This window comes from Trachurus trachurus (genome assembly GCF_905171665.1).
Source record: "Trachurus trachurus genome assembly, chromosome: 7".
NCBI classification, from domain to species: Eukaryota; Metazoa; Chordata; class Actinopteri; order Carangiformes; family Carangidae; genus Trachurus; species Trachurus trachurus.
In genome coordinates this window covers 8,079,999-8,099,835 of record NC_139901.1, presented here as the reverse complement: position 1 = coordinate 8,099,835, position 19,837 = coordinate 8,079,999, and the positions used below count along the sequence as shown (strand labels likewise).

General features: G+C 40.8%; 2 protein-coding genes and 1 pseudogene across 3 annotated transcripts; all 3 read left to right on the top strand.

The window, feature by feature from the left end:
• Positions 1 to 3,847: 3,847 nt before the first annotated feature.
• Positions 3,848 to 5,991, top strand: LOC310988543 (zinc-binding protein A33-like; annotated as a pseudogene). The gene is made up of 2 exons: positions 3,848 to 4,105; positions 4,801 to 5,991. The product of its transcript is annotated as a zinc-binding protein A33-like (transcript).
• Positions 5,992 to 7,752: 1,761 nt separating this feature from the next.
• LOC310988280 (zinc-binding protein A33-like) lies at positions 7,753 to 9,864 on the top strand (the record flags this gene model as incomplete). Its single annotated transcript, XM_083974812.1, has 2 exons — positions 7,753 to 8,010; positions 8,686 to 9,864. 2 exons carry the CDS (start codon positions 7,753 to 7,755, stop codon positions 9,862 to 9,864), a joined length of 1,437 nt encoding a protein of 478 aa, XP_083830938.1.
• Positions 9,865 to 12,487: 2,623 nt separating this feature from the next.
• On the top strand, positions 12,488 to 17,740 carry LOC310988940 (nuclear factor 7, ovary-like; the record flags this gene model as incomplete). Its single annotated transcript, XM_083975757.1, has 4 exons — positions 12,488 to 12,745; positions 13,513 to 14,229; positions 15,860 to 16,153; positions 16,568 to 17,740. The coding sequence occupies 4 exons, from the start codon at positions 12,488 to 12,490 to the stop codon at positions 17,738 to 17,740; spliced, it is 2,442 nt and encodes an 813-aa protein (XP_083831883.1).
• Between the last annotated feature and the right edge of the window lie 2,097 nt (positions 17,741 to 19,837).

Below are 19,837 nucleotides of genomic sequence, written 5' to 3'. Positions count from 1 at the left end.
GTGAAGGTGACCAGGTTGTGGCGCTGTTACCTTTGGTGACGTCACCATTTCAGGCAAAGTTTATGGGTCCGTATACAGTGGTCAAGCAGCTGTCAGAACAGAACTACTTGATTTCCACACCTGATCGTCGAAAGAAGAATCAACTTTGTCATGTAAATTTGTTGAAGCCGTACCATGTTCGGGAGAGTCCGTCGCAGGGTGAGTCAGCTGATGTGGTGCCAGATGTTGGTGCGCATCCAGTTTGTGTTGGTAACACACTGAATGTTTCTGGTGACAGATATTGTGAGGATGGTTTACCTCAGCTTGACTCTGCGGTGATGACTGGTCGGTTGAAAAATTCCCAGATGTTGGCAAACTTGGATCTCGTTGTGGGGCATCTGTCGGAGGCGCAGCGCACAGAGTTGGTTGGCCTCATTCAAAAATTTCCTTGTCTGTTTGGGGACACTCCGTCCTGCACGAGTGTGTTGGAGCATGATATTGAGGTCGGTGAAGCCAAGCCGATAAAACAACGGTTTTATCGGGTAAGTGCAGAGAAGCGTGTGTTGATAGATGCAGAAATTGCTTACATGTTGTCAAATGGCATTGCGGAACCGTCGTCCTCCGCTTGGGCGTCACCATGCATACTTGTTCCAAAACCAGATAATACGCAGCGGTTTTGCACAGATTATAGGAAAGTTAACAGTATAACCAAACCAGACTCCTATCCTTTGCCTCGAATGGACGATTGTGTAGATCAGGTGGGTTCTGCCAAGTTTATCAGCAAATTCGATCTCTTAAAAGGGTACTGGCAGGTCCCATTGTCCCAGAGAGCGCGGGAGATCTCTGCTTTTGTCACTCCGGCTGGGTTGTATTCGTACAAGGTCATGCCATTTGGTTTAAGAAACGCGCCTGCCACCTTCCAACGTTTGATGAATAAAGTCGTTGGTGATCTGGAAGGGTGTGCAGTGTATCTGGATGATGTTGTTGTTTTTTCTGATTCATGGTCTGTCCATGTTGACCGCATCCAGAAGCTGTTTGTCCGTTTGTCCGAGGCGCAGCTTACTGTGAACTTGGCGAAGTGTGAGTTTGCTCAGGCCACAGTGACTTACCTGGGTAAACAGGTTGGGCAGGGCCAAGTGCGCCCTCTGCTGGCGAAGGTTCAGGCTGTCGCTGATTATCCTCCACCGCTGACAAAAAAGGAGTTGATGAGGTTTTTGGGTTTGGTTGGTTATTACAGATGTTTCTGTCGCAATTTTTCTACTGTTGTTGCGCCGTTGACTGACCTGTTGAAGGGGAAAGTTAAGTTTATCTGGTCTCCTTTGTGTCAACAGGCGTTCGAGAATGTCAAGGCGATTTTGTGCGACTCTCCTGTTTTGGCTGCACCTCGGTTGGACAGTCCGTTTAAGTTGCAGGTTGATGCCAGTTTTGTCGGTGCTGGTGCAGTACTCTTACAGGAAGATGATGTTGCTGTTGACAAACCTGTGTGTTTCTTTTCCAGGAAGTTCAACAAACACCAACTGAACTACTCTGTGGTGGAGAAAGAGACTCTGGCTCTCATTTGGGCCTTACAACAGTTTGAAGTGTATGTGGGCTCAGGTCCAATGGTGATCTATACAGATCATAACCCTCTCACATTTTTGAACTCACTGCGGTGTGCAAATCAGAGGCTTATTCGTTGGTCGTTGTCTCTCCAAGCCTATACTTTAGATATAAGGCATATTAAAGGGAAGGACAACTTGGTGGCCGACGCTTTGTCTCGTGCTCCTGTTTGATTTTTTGCTTCTCTGTTGTGTATTCTCTCTCTCTCTTAAATTGCTTCCAGGTACCAGTTGCTGGGAGGGATGGGAGTCACTCAGGTGATGTTGAGAATAGTCGGGAAGGAGTAAATGGTGTTTTCCTCACATGTTGAAAACTGGGTATTGGGTAATGTATATTATTGTAGTTATTGGGTAATGTAGCCTATATGTATTGTAATTTTGTTGTGGCTGGTTGGTCCACAGGGTTCCTGGTGGGACCCTGTTTTGATGGGGGGGGGTGTGACGGCCCAGGCCGGTCTATGTGTTCTCCTTCTGTATTCTCCCTTCCCCCCTGCAGTGGCTGATGACGAGGCGGGGCCCTGATGTGAAACACCTGTGTCCTGTGGTCTATATTAGAGGGTTGCAGTCTGCTCGGTCTCGCTCTGCCTGCCGCCAGCGTAGCTCTGTCCGAGCCACCATTGCCTTTTTTCCTTTGTTTTCTGTTTGGTTATGGTTATGTTGCACATTCTATTATTTGTAAATAAATTATATCTTTATTATCGTTCCTCCGTCCTCCCTTGTTCGTTTTTGTTGTGGTCCTGTGAGCCAGATCATAACAAAGTGGACACAGAAACTTTCACAAACAGAAAGGAAGCAGCTGTAGGGGCCGTGAAGTGTGTTTTCTGTTGGTTAAGGTTTAGGGTTATTTTGTTTATTGTGATTATCATTTAGTTTATGTAATCATATTTAGTAGCGGGTCGCATGATAATGGGTGGGGTCCAGCATTTACTATGTTCAGCTGTTGCTTTTCTTTTGTTGGAGAGAGAAGGTGAGAGAAGGTGAGCGTGGGTCGTCGTATTTTTTGTTGAATGCTGTTTTAGTTGTTGATCACTGTGATTACTTTGGTTTAAGTTTGTACACTATATTATGATTTAATCTTTTTTGTTTTGTTAATAACACTTTAATCTTTAGTTGGATTAGCTGGATGTGGAGCATCTGGCAGGTCTGGTGTGGACATGACAGAAAGAAAAATTAGGTTGTTCTTCTCATTTTCCTGCTACATGGAATTTAGCTTCTTCAAATTTACTTCATTCCTTTTCATTTTATTTTCCCTGATAAGGTGTGTGGTGTTTAATATTAATGATGTGCATGCTGTAAAATAAAATAGATTGTATGCTGTTAACATGTCTTGGGCAGGAAATACCTGTAATGTGTCTGTGTACTGTAGAGGAGATAAAGAAAGTTGACCCATGTTTTGTGTTATTTTACCTGTGAATAGTAATCATGAACAACAATGAAAAAGAAAAGACATTTTTGTGTTACTAAAAATGTTGTTCATGTCAGACTTTTACTTTGCTTTTTTTCCCCTTGAAGGTTTGTGTCTCACTGTGCAGAGCATGTGCTGAGTGTGATGGAGGGGAAGTTTCTGTGTTCAGTTTTAAAGTGTGGATGATGCTGACAGATTTGAAGATTCATTCGGTGAACCCCCCAAACTGCACTGTATTATACTCTAAAGAAGTGTATGCAATAAAGCATCTGAATTATCTTTGTTTGTAATAGAATTTCAGTTGATACTAAAAGAGTGAATAAAATCTATTTTAAAATCAATAGTGATGCATTTTGTTGTGCTTCCTGTTGTCAGTGATTCTGTAACTTCTGGGTCACTGTTTCTGCAAATAATGCATTACCCTTATCAAATATTCCCAACGTTTATCTGAAGCTCTGAGGCTTTAGCAGTGTGACGTAGACAAATGAAGAGGATGTCATTCAAAGTGAAAATCTTTTAGTGTCATTCCCTTGTTGAAAACAGTGTGTATGGAAACACATTGTCAGGATCCGGGTCGCCTCTCTCCTGTCCATGTTTTCTTTCCCCCGGGGGTGGGCGGGGCCTTTTGGTACCTATGGCATCCACCCTCCTCTGCACACCTGCTTCTCATCAACCTGGTTTCCTGCTCTTTACACCTACAGCAATTATTAGCTGGTCTCTTCCTCCACGATGAAGAGATTGAAGATCTTCTTGTGATCAGTCGGTTTAACAGAGAGAGGAGGGAGACATCACGGGGTGTTTGCCTGTTCTGGGGAATAGAAAGTTCTAGTCGGGTTTGACAGAGAAAAGGAGGAGACAAGGCACCATGGCATCTGCCTCTTACACTGAAGATCTGACTTGTTCCATTTGTATGGCCATCTTCAATGATCCTGTGATGCTCCCATGTGGACACTCTTTCTGCAGGGAATGTGTCACACTTGCTCTGAGTTCAGTGCCTCAGTGTCCACAGTGTCGAGCAGCTGTATTAACTGAAGGGAGATGTTTGATGACCAATCACATTTTGAAAAGTCTGTCCGAGAAAGAAGCTGAGAGGGAGAGGGGGAAACATGGAGCTGGAGAGGAAGTAAGTTTTAGAACCACTTTCATTTTCATTCTTTGTTGTAAGTTCAGAACAGTTTCAGTCATATTAGGTTTAAAAAACAAACACAACGGGTACACCTGAGTCAGGTTTGTAGGTATCCTTGCTCACATGCATGCAAATGTTCACTTGAGTTCGATTCAACAAAGCTTTATGATAACCACTCATCTGATAATGTTGTCTTAAGCCATTTTGGTAGAACTTTGGAAGTATGCTTGGGTCATTGTCCATTTTGAAGACTTATTTGTAACTAACTTTCACTTCCTGGTGTTCAAAGAGGGTTCTTGAATATATCCAATTTACCCTCCTAACATACAGAATGTATACTCCAAACATATGGGCAAGCTGTTTCATTTGAGTTTATCAGATCACATGACATTTATTCAGGAAGACATTTCCCACAAAAGATGCCGCCGATGAGTTGCGACAGATTATACAAGTTATCATTATTTTCTGAGCAATTAAAAAAAAAAACAGTCAAATAAGTATACTGTATGTAAACTTCTGACCGAATGAAATTGTGATGAAGAGAAAAAAAATGTCTAAGACAATCTGTCTGAAAGTAAATGTTAAACTACTGACATCAGCTGTAGGTGGTATTTAGAGTGTATTTTATCTCTCCCCATTCATTGTGAATTGTAACATTAATGACATTCTTGATTGTTTTCTTGATTTTAAAGGTTGATGACCGGTTGTGCCCTGAACACGAAGAAAAGCTGAAACTGTTCTGCATCACAGATCAGGAGTTAGCTTGTATCATATGTCGAGATGGGGACAGGCACGAAGGACACAAGTTTAAACCAATCAAAGAGGCAGCTGCATCAGTCAGGAAGGAGCTGGATGCGTTTGTGCAACAGGTTTGTGGTGATATCGGTGCTATAGAGAGTCTGGCCAACACACAGAGGGAAGAAATAACAAAAACCAAAGAGAAGTCTCAGCAGCTGAAGACACAGATCAGCAGACAGTTTGAGGAGATGCACCAGTTTCTGAAGAAGAGAGAAAATGAGATCCAGAAAGACCTGAAAGACAAAGAGGAAGAGGCCGTTGGGAAGATGAATGAGACACTGAATGCCATGGAAACGGCTTTGTCTGAGAACAGAGAGCTGGAGGAAAAGGTGACATCAGTTCTGAAAATCACAGATTATGAAAACTTCTTAAAGAGCTGGACTGAGGAAAACAACATGGTGGATGTAAAACGCTCATTTCAGCCAAGAGGAGGAAATCTCAAGGTGGTGAATCCCTCTGTCTCTTTGGGGCCTCATGAGAGTCACCTGCAGTTCTTCATGTGGAAGGAGATGCTTCAGGTGATTGAGCACAAAGCTTAAGACCTCTCACTCAAAAGTAAGGGTGGAAACATAACGGTGTCTGAAGATGGGAGGAGTCTCATGTACAGTCCCATTGATGATGATGATGATGATGATGATGATGATGATGATGATGATGATTCAAGCAGATGTGACTACTGTGGATACTATTCCTGTAACTATTCCTGTAACTGTTCCAGAGAGGACACCTCTGCTGAACGTTATGCTTCTGTATCCAGCTCCACTGAGTTCACCTCTGGGCAGCATTACTGGGAAATAGAGGTTGGAAAAAGGAGCTACTGGAAAGTGGGGGTACAAAATCATTATCTGAGCTACAATAAATCAAAAGTGACATCTAGTTCAGGCACACAGTTAACAAATATTGGAACACCTCAAAAGATAGGGATTTACCTCGACTGCCAATCAGAGGAGCTGTCTTTCTATGATGCAGAAAAAAACATGACACACATTCAAACTATGAAATGTTCAGTACCAGTGGCAGCATATTTTCAGTACAAATATAGTAAAGGAGCAGATCATAACCCCCTCAGGGTGTGCTGGTTCTGAGGTCTGGATGTGGTTTAGTGACTCAAGTCTCATCTCACCAGTCCTCCAGTCCAGAATCAGTCTGCTCACTGTCCCCGTCTCCTCCTGTTGTTTGAAGTGGACACAGAAACGTTCACAAACAGAAAGGAAGCAGCTGTAGGGGCCGTGAAGTGTGTTTTCTGTTGGTTAAGGTTAAGGGTTATTTTGGTGTTGTTTATTTTGATTATCATTTAGTTTATGTAATCATATTTGGTAGCAGGTCGCATGATAATGGGTGGGGTCTAGGACTTATTATGTTCAGCTGTTGCTTTTCTTTTGTTTGAGAGAAAAGGTGAGTGTGGGTCGTCGTATTTTTTGTTGAATGCTCTTTTAGTTGTTGATCACTGTGATTACTTTGGTTGAAGTTAAACACTGATCTTTAGTTCTAACATCGCAGTAAGTTCTTTGTTAGTGTGTCTGGCATCCAGGCCCAGTCTGATCCTCTCAGCGACTCTTTTGCTTCAAGTCGCTACAGCAGCATTTATGACAAACATGTCTGTTAACTCCTGAAACTTATAAACGACACAGCAATGACCGATTGTAACCATGACAAAGACAAGTCTGCAAACAGACTGGATCATCTGGCAGGTCTGGTGTGGACATGACAGAAAGAAAAATTTAAGTTGTTCTATACTACCTATTTTCCTGCTACATAGAATTTAGCTTCTTCAAATTTACTTCATTCTTTTTCATTTTATTTTCCCTGATAAGGTGTGTGGTGTTTAATATTAATGATTTGCATGCTGTAAAACAAGAGATTGTATGCTGTTAACATGTCTTGGACAGGAAATACCAGTGTGTCTGTGTACTGTAGAGGAGATAAAGAAAGTTGATGCATATTTTGTGTTATCTTACCTGTGAATTGTAATCATGAGCAACAGTAACAAAAAACAAAAAAAACAGAGAGCAATCTATAACCATTAGAAAGTAATCATTACAGAGCATAAGAAAAAGAATCAAGAATTTTGTGTTACTAAAAATGTTGTTCATGTCAGACTTTTACTTTGCTTTTTTTTTTCCCTTGAAGGTTTGTGTCTCACTGTGCAGAGCATGTGCTGAGTGTGATGGAGGGGACGTTTCTCTGTGTTCAGTTTTAAAGTGTTGATGATGCTGACAGATTTGAAGATTCATTCGGTGAACCCCCCAAACTGCACTGTATTATACTCTAAAGAAGTGTTTCCAAAAAAAAGCATCTAAATTATCTTTGTTTGTAGTTGATACTAAAAGAGTGAATAAAATCTATTTTAAAATCAATAGCAATGCATTTTGTTGTGCTTCCTGTTGTCACTGTTTCTGTAACTTCTGGGTCACTGTTTCTGCAAATAATGCATTACCCTTAACAAATATTCCCAACGTTTATCTGAAGCTCTGAGGCTTTAGCAGTGTGACATAGACAAATGAAGAGGATGTCATTCAACGTGAAAATCTTTTAGTGTCATTCCCTTGTTGAAAACAGTGTGTATGGAAACACATTGTTAGGATCCGGGTCGCCTCTCTCTCTGTCCATGTTTTCTTTCCCCCCGGGGGTGGGCGGGGCCTTTTGGTACCTATGGCATGCACCCTCCTCTGCACACCTGCTTCTCATCAACATGGTTTCCTGCTCTTCACACCTACAACAATTATTAGCTGGTCTCTTCCTCCATGATGAAGATCTTTTTGTGATCAGTCAGTTGAACAGAGAGAGTGACTCTTACAAGTGTATAGTCCGTCTGTTTGACAGAGTAATGAAGAAGACAAGGCACCATGGCGTCTTCCTCTTACACTGAAGATCTGACTTGTTCTATTTGTCTGACCATCTTCAGTGTTCCTGTGACCCTCCCATGTGGACACTCTTTCTGCAGGGAATGTATCACACTTTCTCTGAGTTCAGTGCCTCAGTGTCCACATTGTCGGGCAGATGTATTAACTGAAGGGAGATTTTTGATGACCAATCACATTTTGAAAAGTCTGGCCGAGAAAGAAGCTGAGAGGCAGAGGGGGAAACATGGAGCTGGAGAGGAAGTAAGTTTTAATCACTTTTATTTTCATATTTGTTGTAAGTTCAGAACAGTTTCAGTCATATTAGGTTTAAAAAACAAACACAACTGGTACACAGGTTTGTATCCTTGCTCAAATGCATGCAAATATTCACTTGAGTTAGATTGAACAAAGCTTTATGATAACCACTCATCTGATAATGTTGTCTTAAGCCATTTTGGTAGAACTTTTGAAGTATTGTGTCATGGTCCATTTTGAAGACTTATTTGTAACTAACTTTAACTTCCTGATGTTCAAAGAGGGTTCTTAAATATATCCAATTTACCCTCCTAACATACAGAATGTATACTCCAAACATATGGGCAAGCTGTTCCATTTGAGTTGATCAGATCACTTGACATATATTCAGGAAGACATTTCCCACAAAAGATGCCGCCGATGAGTTGCGACACAGATTAGGCTATACAAGTTATCATTATTTTCTAAGCAATTTAAAAGAACAGTCAACTTAATATATGTAAACTTCTGACCGAATGAAATTGTGATGAAGAGAAAAAAAATGTCTAAAACAATCTGTCTGAAAGTAAATGTTAAACTACTGACATCAGCTGTAGGTGGTATTTAGAGTGTATTATCTCTCCCCATTCATTGTGAATTGTAATATTAATGACATTCTTGATTGTTTTCTTGATTTTAAAGGTTGATGACCGGTTGTGTCCTGAACACGAAGAAAAGCTAAAACTGTTCTGCATCACAGATCAGCAGTTAGCTTGTATCATATGTCGAGATGGGGAGAGGCACGAAGGACACAAGTTTAAACCAATCAAAGAGGCAGCTGCATCAGTCAGGAAGGAGCTGGAGGCGTTTGTGCAACAGGTTTGTACAGATACCGGTGCTATAGAGAGTCTGGCCAACACACAGAGGGAGGAAATAACAAAACCCAAAGAGAAGTCTCAGCAGCTGAAGACACAGATCTGCAGACAGTTTGAGGAGATGCACCAGTTTCTGAGGAAGAGAGAAAATGAGATCCAGAAAGACCTGAAAGGCAAAGAGGAAGAGGCCGTTGAGAAGATGAACGAGACACTGAATGCCATGGAAACGGCTTTGTCTGAGAACAGAGAGCTGGAGGAAAAGGTGACATCAGTTCTGAAAATCACAGATTATGAAAACTTCTTAAAGAGCTGGACAGAGGAAAACAACATGGTGGATGTAAAACGCTCATTTCAGCCAAGAGGAGGAAATCTCAAGGTGGTGAATCCCTCTGTCTCTTTGGGGCCTCATGAGAGTCACCTGCAGTTCTTCATGTGGAAGGAGATGATTAAGGTGATTGAGCCCCGAGCTGAAGACCTCTCACTCAAAAGTTACAGCAACAACATAACAGTGTCTAAAGATGGGAGGAGTCTGATGTACAGTCCCAGCATTGCTCAATATCAGCAGAGTATTGCAGGGGATGGATCGTCTTCATCCTGTCACTACTGTGGCAACAAGAGGGACCCACCAAGTTACACTGAGGACACGTCTGTACATTATGCTTCTGTATCCAGCTCCACTGAGTTCACCTCTGGGCAGCATTACTGGGAAATAGAGGTTGGAGAGAGGGACTACTGGAAAGTAGGGGTACAAAATCATTACCTCCTCAACAGTGGACCACATTATGTGACATCTTGCAAAAGAAAAGTCAAAAACTTGACCGTAACTGGTACACCTCAAAAGATTGGTGTTTACCTAGACTGTCAATCAAAGGAGCTGTCTTTCTATGACGCAGAAAACATGACACACATTCACACTATGAAGTGTTCAGTACCAGTGGCAGCATATTTCCAGTACAAGTATAGTAAAGGAGCAGATCATAACCCCCTCAGGGTGTGCTGGTTCTGAGGTCTGAGACTGTGGTGGTTTCGTGACGAGTCTTATCTCACCAGTCCTCCAGTCCAGAATCACTTTTCTCACCTCCTCCTGTTGTTTGTCCACAAACTTGACTTTGCTTTTTCAAACTTTACTTCTTCAGATTGACCCCATTCCCTGTCATTTAATTGTCCCCAATATGATGTTTGATATTAATGCTGCACATGGTTTAAAATAAATGACACTGTTAACATGTCTTAGGCAGGAACAGTAGTATGTGTACAGTAGAGGAGGTAAAGCAAGTTGACTCATGATTGTGCTATGTTCACGTAGGATTGGAGCCCATGGCATTTGACTCACTGTTCTCTAGTTTATGCAATGAAGCATCTCAGTCTTTTCTTGCAATGGAATTCCAGTTGATACTAAATTAATGAATGAATTAAATCTATTTCAAAATCAATTGTGGTGCATTTTGTTGTCATTCCTGTTGTCAGTGCTTCTGTAACTTATTGGTCACTGTTTTTGCAAATAATCTATTTCCCATAATCAAACATTTCCAAAGTTTATCTGAAGCTACTCTGAGGCTTCAGCAGTTTAACTTAGAAGTGGATATCATACAAAATGAAAATCTTTTGGTGCCATATTCCTTTAGTGTTGGTGTCCCCCCCACTGTAGCACAGCATGGGAACACAAGGAGGGAATCCACTGAAAACACTTTGACTTCAGATAAGTTAAAAAAAAAAAAAAAAATGATTTTGTCTCTTTCCAACATCTACTCATGTAGAAGCATGTTAGAAATGATGATCAATTTGATTTTAACAGGATGAATGACACTGATTTTAATTTGGGTTCTAATGTTGTTAAGAGAGATTTAGAAAAATGTCAGCCTATCTGTTACAGTAAAGGTATTGCCGCTACTGTGATGTGGGAAACCATTCCTGTCCAAGATAAACTGAGGACACGTCTGTGCGTTTTGCTTCTGTATCCAGCTCAACTGAGTTCACCTCTGGGCAGAGGTTCTCACCAGTCCTCCAGTCCAGAATCAGTCTGCTCGCTGTCCCCGTCTCCTCATGTTGTTTGAAGTGGACACAGAAACTTTCACAAACAGAAAGGAAGCAGCTGTAGGGGCCGTGAAGTGTGTTTTCTGTTGGTTAAGGTTTATTTTGTTTATTGTGATCATCATTTAGTTTATGTAATCATATTTAGTAGCGGGTCACATGATAATGGGCGGAGTCATGCACTTATTATGTTCACCTGTTGCTTTTCTTTTGTTTGAGAGACAAGGAGAGAGAAGGTGAGCGTTGGTCGTCGTATTTTTTGTTCAATGCTCTTTTAGTTGTTGATCACTGTAATTACTTTGAAGTTAAACACTGATCTTTACTTCTAACAACGCAGTAAGTTCTTTGTTAGTGTGTCTGGCATCCAGGCCCAGTCTGATCCTCTCAGCGACTCTTTTGCTTCAAGTCGCTACAGCAACATTTATGACAAACATGTCTGTTAACTCCTGAAACTTATAAACGACACAACAATGACTGATTGTAACCATGACAAAGACAAGTCTGAAAACAGGCTGGATCATCTGGCAGGTCTGGTGTGGACATGACAGAAAGAAAAAATTAAGTTGTTCTATACTTCTCATTTTCCTGCAACATGGAATTTAGCTTCTTCAAATTTACTTCATTCTTTTTCATTTTATTTTCCCTGATAAGGTGTGTGGTGTTTAATATTAATGATGTGCATGCTGTAAAATAAAAGAGATTGTATGCTGTTAACATGTCTTGGACAGGAAATACCAGTGTGTCTGTGTACTGTAGAGGAGATAAAGAAAGTTGACGCATATTTTGTGTTATCTTACCTGTGAATAGTAATCATGAACAACAGTGAAAAGAAATTGAAATTTTTGTGTTACTAAAAATGTTGTTAATGTCAAACTTTTACTTTGCTTTTTGTTTTGTTTTTTCCCATGAAGGTTTGTGTCTCACTGTGCAGAGCATGTGCTGAGTCAGTGTGATGGAGGGGAAGTTTCTCTGTGTTCAGTTTGACTTTAAAGTGTGGATGATGCTGACAGATTTGAAGATTCATTCAGTGAACCCCCCAAACTGCATTGTAAAGAAGTGTATGCAAAAAAAACCCATTTAAATTATCTTTGTTTGTAATAGAATTTCAGTTGATACTAAATGAATGAATAAAATCTATTTTAAAATCAATAGTGATGCATTTTGTTGTGCTTCCTGTTGTCAGTGATTCTGTAACTTCTGGGTCACTGTTTCTGCAAATAATGCATTACCATTAACAAATATTCCCAAAGTTTATCTGAAGCTACTCTGAGGCTTTAGCAGTGTGACGTAGACAAATGACTCACTCACTCTCTCTCTCTCTGTCCATGTTTTCTTTCCCCCCGGGGGGTGGGCGGGGCCTTTTGGTACCTATTGATTCCACCCTCCTTTGCACACCTGCTTCTCATCAACCTGGTTTCCTAGCTGGTCTCTTCCTCCATGATGAAGAGATTGAAGATCTTCTTGTGATCAGTCGGTTTAACAGAGAGAGGAGGGAGACATCACGGGTGTTTGCCTGCCGAGGGAATAGAAAGTGATTCTTTCAAGTGTTGTGTTGTGTCTGTCTGTTTGACAGAGAAAAGGAAAAAAAACAAGGCACCATGGCATCTGCCTCTTACACTGAAGATCTGACTTGTTCTGTCTGTCTGACCATCTTCAATGATCCTGTGATGCTCCCATGTGGACACTCTTTCTGCAGGGAATGTATCACACTTTCTCTGAGTTCAGTGCCTCAGTGTCCACAGTGTCGGACACTTGTATTAACTGATAGGAGATTTTTAGTGACCAATCGCATTTTGAAAAGTCTGGCCGAAAAAGAAGCTGAGAGGCAGAGGGGGAAACATGGAGATGGAGAGGAGGTAAGTAAGTTTTAGAATCACTTTTGTATTTTCATTTTCATATTTAGTTAAAAAAGAAAACAAATTCTTTTCTTCCTCTTTACACCTGAGTCAGGTTTGTAGGTATCCTGCTTATGTTCACTTGGGTTGGATTGAACAAAGTTTTATGATGTTGTCTTAAGAACCGAATGAAACTGTGATGAAGTAAAAGTGAAACGTTAAAGGGATCGTTCAAAATTTTGGCGAACTGGCCCATTGCCATAAGCACTATAGTCATAGCAGTAGGTTTGTTACCTTTATTTGTCGGGTGTAAGCTAATTTTAGAACCGCCGAGCGCAGCAGCAGGCTGCTCAGAGCTACGCTACGGAGGCTAATGGGATTTATTGGTTTCCCTCTTCAAACTCAAATGCACAATCCAACAACTCCAAAACGCTCTGGTGGACAAGTTGTGACCTGCACATTCACCACGCTATGAGATAATAACGGAACGTTGCGAGACAGAGCCATTTTCAAGGTAAATGCAGAGACTGCTTACTGAGAAATGGTCCCCTCTGTCTCCTAACGTTCCGTTATTTTCTCATAGCGTGGTGAATGTGCAGGTCACAACTTGTCCACCAGAGCATTTTGGAGTTGTTGGATTGTGTATTTGATGAGTTTGATGCCTAAATGTTTAACTATCCCTTTAAACTTCTGACATCAGCTGTAGGTGAGCATATACTGTATTTTATCTCTCCCCATTCATTTTGAATTATCATATCATAATTTTGATTGTTTTCTTGATTTTAAAGGTTGATGACCGGTTGTGCGCTGAACACGAAGAAAAGCTAAAACTGTTCTGCATCACAGATCAGCAGTTAGCCTGTGTCATATGTCGAGATGGGGAGAGGCACGAAGGACACAAGTTTAAACCAATCAAAGAGGCAGCTGCATCAGTCAGGAAGGAACTGGAGGCGTTTGTGCAACAGGTTTGTGATGATACCGGTGCTATAGAGAGTCTGGCCAACACACAGAGGGAAGAAATAACAAAAACCAAAGAGAAGACTCAGCAGCTGAAGACACAGATCTGCAGACAGTTTGGGGAGATGCACCAGTTTCTGAGGAAGAGAGAAAATGAGATCCAGAAAGACCTGAAAGACAAAGAGGAAGAGGCCCTTGAGAAGATGGACGAGACACTGAATGCCATGGAAACGGCTTTGTCTGAGAACAGAGAGCTGGAGGAAAAGGTGACATCAGTTCTGAAAATCCCAGATTATGAAAACTTCTTAAAGAGCTGGACAGAGGAAAACAACATGGTGGATGTAAAACGCTCATTTCAGCCAAGAGGAGGAAATCTCAAGGTGGTGAATCCCTCTGTCTCTTTGGGGCCTCATGAGAGTCACCTGCAGTTCTTTGTGTGGAAGGAGATGCTTCAGGTGATTGAGCAAAAACCTGAAGACCTCTCACTCAAAAGTTACAGCAACAACATAACAGTGTCTAAAGATGGGAGGAATCTGATGTACAGCATTGTTCAATATCAGCAGAGTATTGCAGGGGATGGACTAATATCATGGATGGACTAATATCACATGCCTTGGGATCGTTTTCATCCTGTCACTACTATTGCAACAAGAGGGGCCCACCAAGTACACTGAGGACACGTCTGTACATTATGCTTCATCCAGCTCCACTGTATTCACCTCTGGGCAGCATTACTGGGAAATAGAGGTTGGGAAAAGCAAGTTGACTCATATTTTGTGCTAAGTTTACATAATGCTAATCATGAGCAGTAAAATCTAAAATGTAGAACAATCTATAACCATTAGAAACTAATCATTACAGAAAACAAGAAAAATAATGTTGTTGCTCCAGTCAAACCTTTACTTTGCTTTTTTTTTTTTTTTTTTTAACTTAAGGTGTGTGTCTTACTGTGCAGTAATTTTCTTGCAATGGAATTTCAGTTGATACTAAATTAATGAATAAAATCTATTTTAAAATCAATTGCCATGCATTTTATTGTCATTCCTGTTGTCAGTGATTCTGTAACTTATTGGTCACTATTTCTGCAAATAATCTTTTTCCTTCATCAAACATTTCCAAAGTTTATCTGAAGCCACTCTGAGGCTTCAGCAGTTTGACTTAGACATGAAGTGGATATCATATGAAATAGAAATTAAAATCTCTTGGTGCCATATTCCTTTAGTGTTGGTGTCCCATTGATTGGAGCCCATGGAGGTATTTTAAAGCATTTCTGTCTCTGTGATGCACTGTTCTCTACTGTAGTTTATGCAATGAAACCTCTCAATCTTTCCTTGCAATGTAATTTCAGTTGATACTAAATGAATGCATTTTGTCGCCATTCCTGTTGATTCTGTAACTTATTGGTCACTCTTTCTGCTAATAATTTATTTCCCTCATCAAACATTTCCAAAGTTTATCTGAAGCTACTCTGAGGCTTCAGCAGTTTGACTTAGACATGAAGTGGATATCATATGAAATTAAAATCTCATGAGAACACAAGGAGGGAATCCACACTGGAAACACTTTGACTACAGAGAAGCTTGAAAAAAAAAGTTTTGATTTTGTCTCTTTCCAACATCAACTCACATAGAGGCATATAGGAATGGAGCTCCTTGATGATCAATTTGATTTTAACAGGATGAATGACTCTGATTTTAATATGGGTTCTAATAGAGAGACTTGGGAAAATGTCAGCCTGTCTGTTACAGTAGGTATTGAAGTTGGAAAGGTCAAAGTCTTGGTTGGAGCATTATCTTGTGGTTGGCTTGTAAGACCGATGCATTATCAGCAGTATAATGACTGGGTGGAAGAATTATTAGTCTTGTATCCTACTTTTCCATTGTCCTCCACACTGCAGCTCTAAACTTTCACCACTAGAGTGTGACATCACACCTTTCTATTAGTCTCATAGGATGAACAATGTTCAAGAGCTGTGTGGTGAAGAAAAATATATTTTATCTAAATTTATACAGTGAACCATATACTTAAGGGAATCTCATTGTCATGTTATTTAAGGGGAATTATCTTGCTGAAAAAAGGTGAATGAAGATTCATCTCGAGGCTCAAGGTGACATCACTAAAAGAAGCACAGGGTGGGGCTACTCTGGTAAATAGGAAGTGATGGTTTGATCTGCTTAGTCAGTCTGTTTGGATGAGCAAGGAAAAACAAAGAGAGCCATGGCATCTGCTTCTTACACTGAAGATTTGACCTGTTCCATTTGTCTGAAGATCTTTGATGATCCTGTGATCCTCCCATGTGGACACTCCTTCTGCAGAGAATGTGTTACGCTTTCTCTGAGCTCACTGCCCCAGTGTCCACAGTGTGAGGTAGCTGTTGCAACAGGAGGGGAATGTTTGGTGACCAGCCATATTTTGAAAAGTCTGGCTGAAAAGGAAGCTGAGAGGCTGAGGAGGAAGCATGGAGGTGGAGAGGTACGTTTGTGACTTTTTATTTTTGCTTTTGGACCATTTACAAATAATACCAGTGGTATTGCAGAGCAATATTAAAGCCTCTGCAATGGCTAATCATAATAGTCGGCTGTGGCCTTTAGTTGATTGAAAATAAATCCAACGGCACTTATTCTGATAATATATAGTTTCAGTCACTTTTGAAGCAAGCAGTTGTCAGTTGAAGCTTCTTACATGTGTGGTTTTCTTGCTTCTATTTTTTTCTTTTATCATATCATATTTAATGAATTATCTTTGGGTTTTGTGCAGTTGGTATTTTGTTGGTATTTTGTGACACTTATTATTATTATTATACTTAATTATTGACTGTGTCAATTGTTTATCCCTTGCTTTTCATGGTGTAACATGACATTCTTGATTGTTTTGTTGATTTTAAAGGTTGATGACCGGTTGTGCCCTGAACATGAAGAAAAGCTGAAACTCTTCTGCATCACAGATCAGGAGTTAGCTTGTATCATATGTCGAGATGGGGAGAGGCACGAAGGACACAAGTTTAAACCAATCAAAGAGGCAGCTGCATCAGTCAGGAAGGAACTGGATGCGTTTGTGCAACAGGTTTGTGGTGATACCAGTGCTATAGAGAGTCTGGCCAACACACAGAGGGAAGAAATAACAAAAACCAAAGAGAAGTCTCAGCAGCTGAAGACACAGATCTGCAGACAGTTTGAGGAGATGCACCAGTTTCTGAGGAAGAGAGAAAATGAGGTCCAGAAAGACCTGAAAGACAAAGAGGAAGAGGCTGTTGAGGAGATGAACGAGACACTGAATGCCATGGAAACGGCTTTGTCTGAGAACAGAGAGCTGGAGGAAAAGGTGACATCAGTTCTGAAAATCACAGATTATGAAAACTTCTTAAAGAGCTGGACTGAGGAAAACAACATGGTGACTGAAAAACCCTCTCTTAGGCCCAGAGGAGCAAATCTCAAGGTGGTGAATCCCTCTGTCTCTTTGGGGCCTCATGAGAGTCACCTGCAGTTCTTCATGTGGAAGGAGATGCTTCAGGTAATTGAGCCCCGAGCTGAAGACCTCTCACTCAAAAGTAACAGCAACAACATAACAGTTTCTGGAGATGGGAGGAGTCTGATGTACAGTCCCAGCATTGTTCAATATCCGCAGAGTTACAGCTTTGGATCGTTTTCATCCTGTCACTACTGTGGCAACAAGAGGGACCCACCAAGATACACCGAGGACACATCTGTACGTTGTTCTTCTGTATCCAGCTCCACTGTGTTCACCTCTGGGCAGCATTACTGGGAAATAGAGGTTGGAGAAAGGAGCTACTGGAAAGTAGGGGTACAAAATCATTACCTGAGTTATAATGAACCAAAATATGTGACATCTAGACCAGACACAGAGTTGACCTTTACTGGTACACCTCAAAAGATTGGAGTTTACCTCGACTGCGATTCGGAGGAGTTGTCATTCTATGATGCAAAAAACATGACACACATTCACACTATGACAGAATGCTCAGTGCCAGTGGCAGCGTATTTTGAATACAAATTTACTAAAGGGGCAGATCATAACCCCCCAAGGCTGTGCTGGTTCTGAGGTCTGGGATAATGGGGCTCTGGGAAAGCATCAAAGTCTGAGCTGATGTTCTTTGGATTTTTTTTTTTTTTTTTTTTTTGCTTTTTCCTCTGTTCATTTGTTCGATGATCATCCTGGTTGAGGTAAGCCCTCCATCACACAACCCAATAGACCTTTTAACCCTGATGTTTGTGGTAATGAAGTCCTTTGAAAGACTGGTACTGAGCCAACCAAAGGACATCAAAGACCCAGTACTCGACCTATGCCATTTGGCTATTTGGTAAACATCATCAGGTCGGTGGATGATGCAGTCAATGTGGGACTGAACCACGAGTACAGTTCTCCTACAACGCCACGACCACCCAGGGACATAAGCAAGGACCTGTTTGTGGATTTCAGGTCAGTCCTGGTCCACTTAGCTCTCTGTGCTCGCTTTCATCAGTTGTTGGATTGCAGACTTCCTAACAGACAGGATGTAGTGGGTGAGGTTTAGCAGCGAGACAGTCAGCAACAGGGGATGCATGCTCTCCCTACTGCTCTTTTTAAAACTGCACAGCTGCACCTCAGGACTGCAGCCTGTTAAACCCTTGAAAATTACAGATAATACAATGATCAGTTTCATCTGAGACTGTAACAAATCTGACCGAAGGTGGAGCAGCTGGCAACCATACTCTATTCACATCTTTACACTGTACAGTACATGGTTGTAATCCATAGTGTCATAATCTTCTGCATATTGATGTTAAATGTATTGCTGTTAACAAGTGTAGGACAGGATACAGTAGAGTCATAGCAAATGCCATTTACCTTCATTTACTTACCAGTAACAACAAAACTGTAAGGGATGTATAATATATAACCTATGGTACATTATATACAGTACTTCAGTCCTATATTTCACTTTGCAGAATGTTGCAGCATGTTTCAAAAGTGGGGGGAGGACATTTCTCTGTGTTCACTTTAAATCTGACTTTAAGGTGTGGATAATGCATCAGTCAATAGAGTATTGAGAGGCTGTTAAAATAATTTTCATTGACAAAGTAATTTTGTTCTAATGGAATCTAATGCAAAATTTGATGGTCAACATACAGTATGAAAACATAGTCAGTGTTTTAGTATCAGTTTTAATCTTGAGATATAGATACAATATTTGCATCACCAGATTAAGTGAGCTACATGTTGGTAAAGAGAAATCTTTCCAACAGTTTGGAAAAACGTGAACTCAATATACAAAGCAACACCCAACAACAACCTGCAGTTTCAACATTTCACCACTAGAGTGTGACATTCACTGATCTCTGTAAAATGCAAGTTTAATGTTAAGAAACCACTTTTTGTAAGACACGTGCAAATTTGTTGTTGGGTACTAAGGTATCATGGGTATTTGGTAATTATCTTCCCATGAAACATACTTGGGATGTTTACTAATGTGGATAATACACGAGGTGTGGCTTTTCCAGAAAGTGAAAGTTAAACATAATGCCAAGTCAGCCGTTTTGCCAAGACAAGAGGAAAAAATCAGTCAAGGCATCTGCATTTGCTCTCTCTCTCTCTCTTTCTCTCTCTCTCTCTCTCTCTCTCTCTCTCTCTCTCTCTCTCTCTCTCTCTCTCTCTCTCTCTGTGTCTTCTCCATCTTTTTTACACATATTGTGAAGATGACAAAAAATCCACCCATTCTCAACATAAACAACAAGAAATGCTGTCTTGAAGCTATGTACAAGTTGTTGTTATCATGGCATTTGCTTCTGGCTAGTGAGCAACAGTGGATCCTGCAAACTTTGCTCCTTGAGTTTCTTAACCTTTTATCCAACCCTCAGTTCTTATCTTACCCACCATTCACATATTTCAGACATAAAAGCTATATACATTTGAACTGGAAATAAAAGACTAAACCTACCAGTCTAATTGTTGTAGACAAAAAAAATGTAAACAAGTAATGTTGGTAGGTTTGAATGATGACAGTTTACTGTGTGATTTTAAATAAATAAATAACTGTGACTGTGTTTGTGTGGGTGATTGTGGGAGGTTGACACATATGGCACTGTTGTGTTTCTATCTGCTGTCTACATGAGATGCTCCATGTCTCTGAGTCACCAGGAGGGCGGTGATTTGCCACCA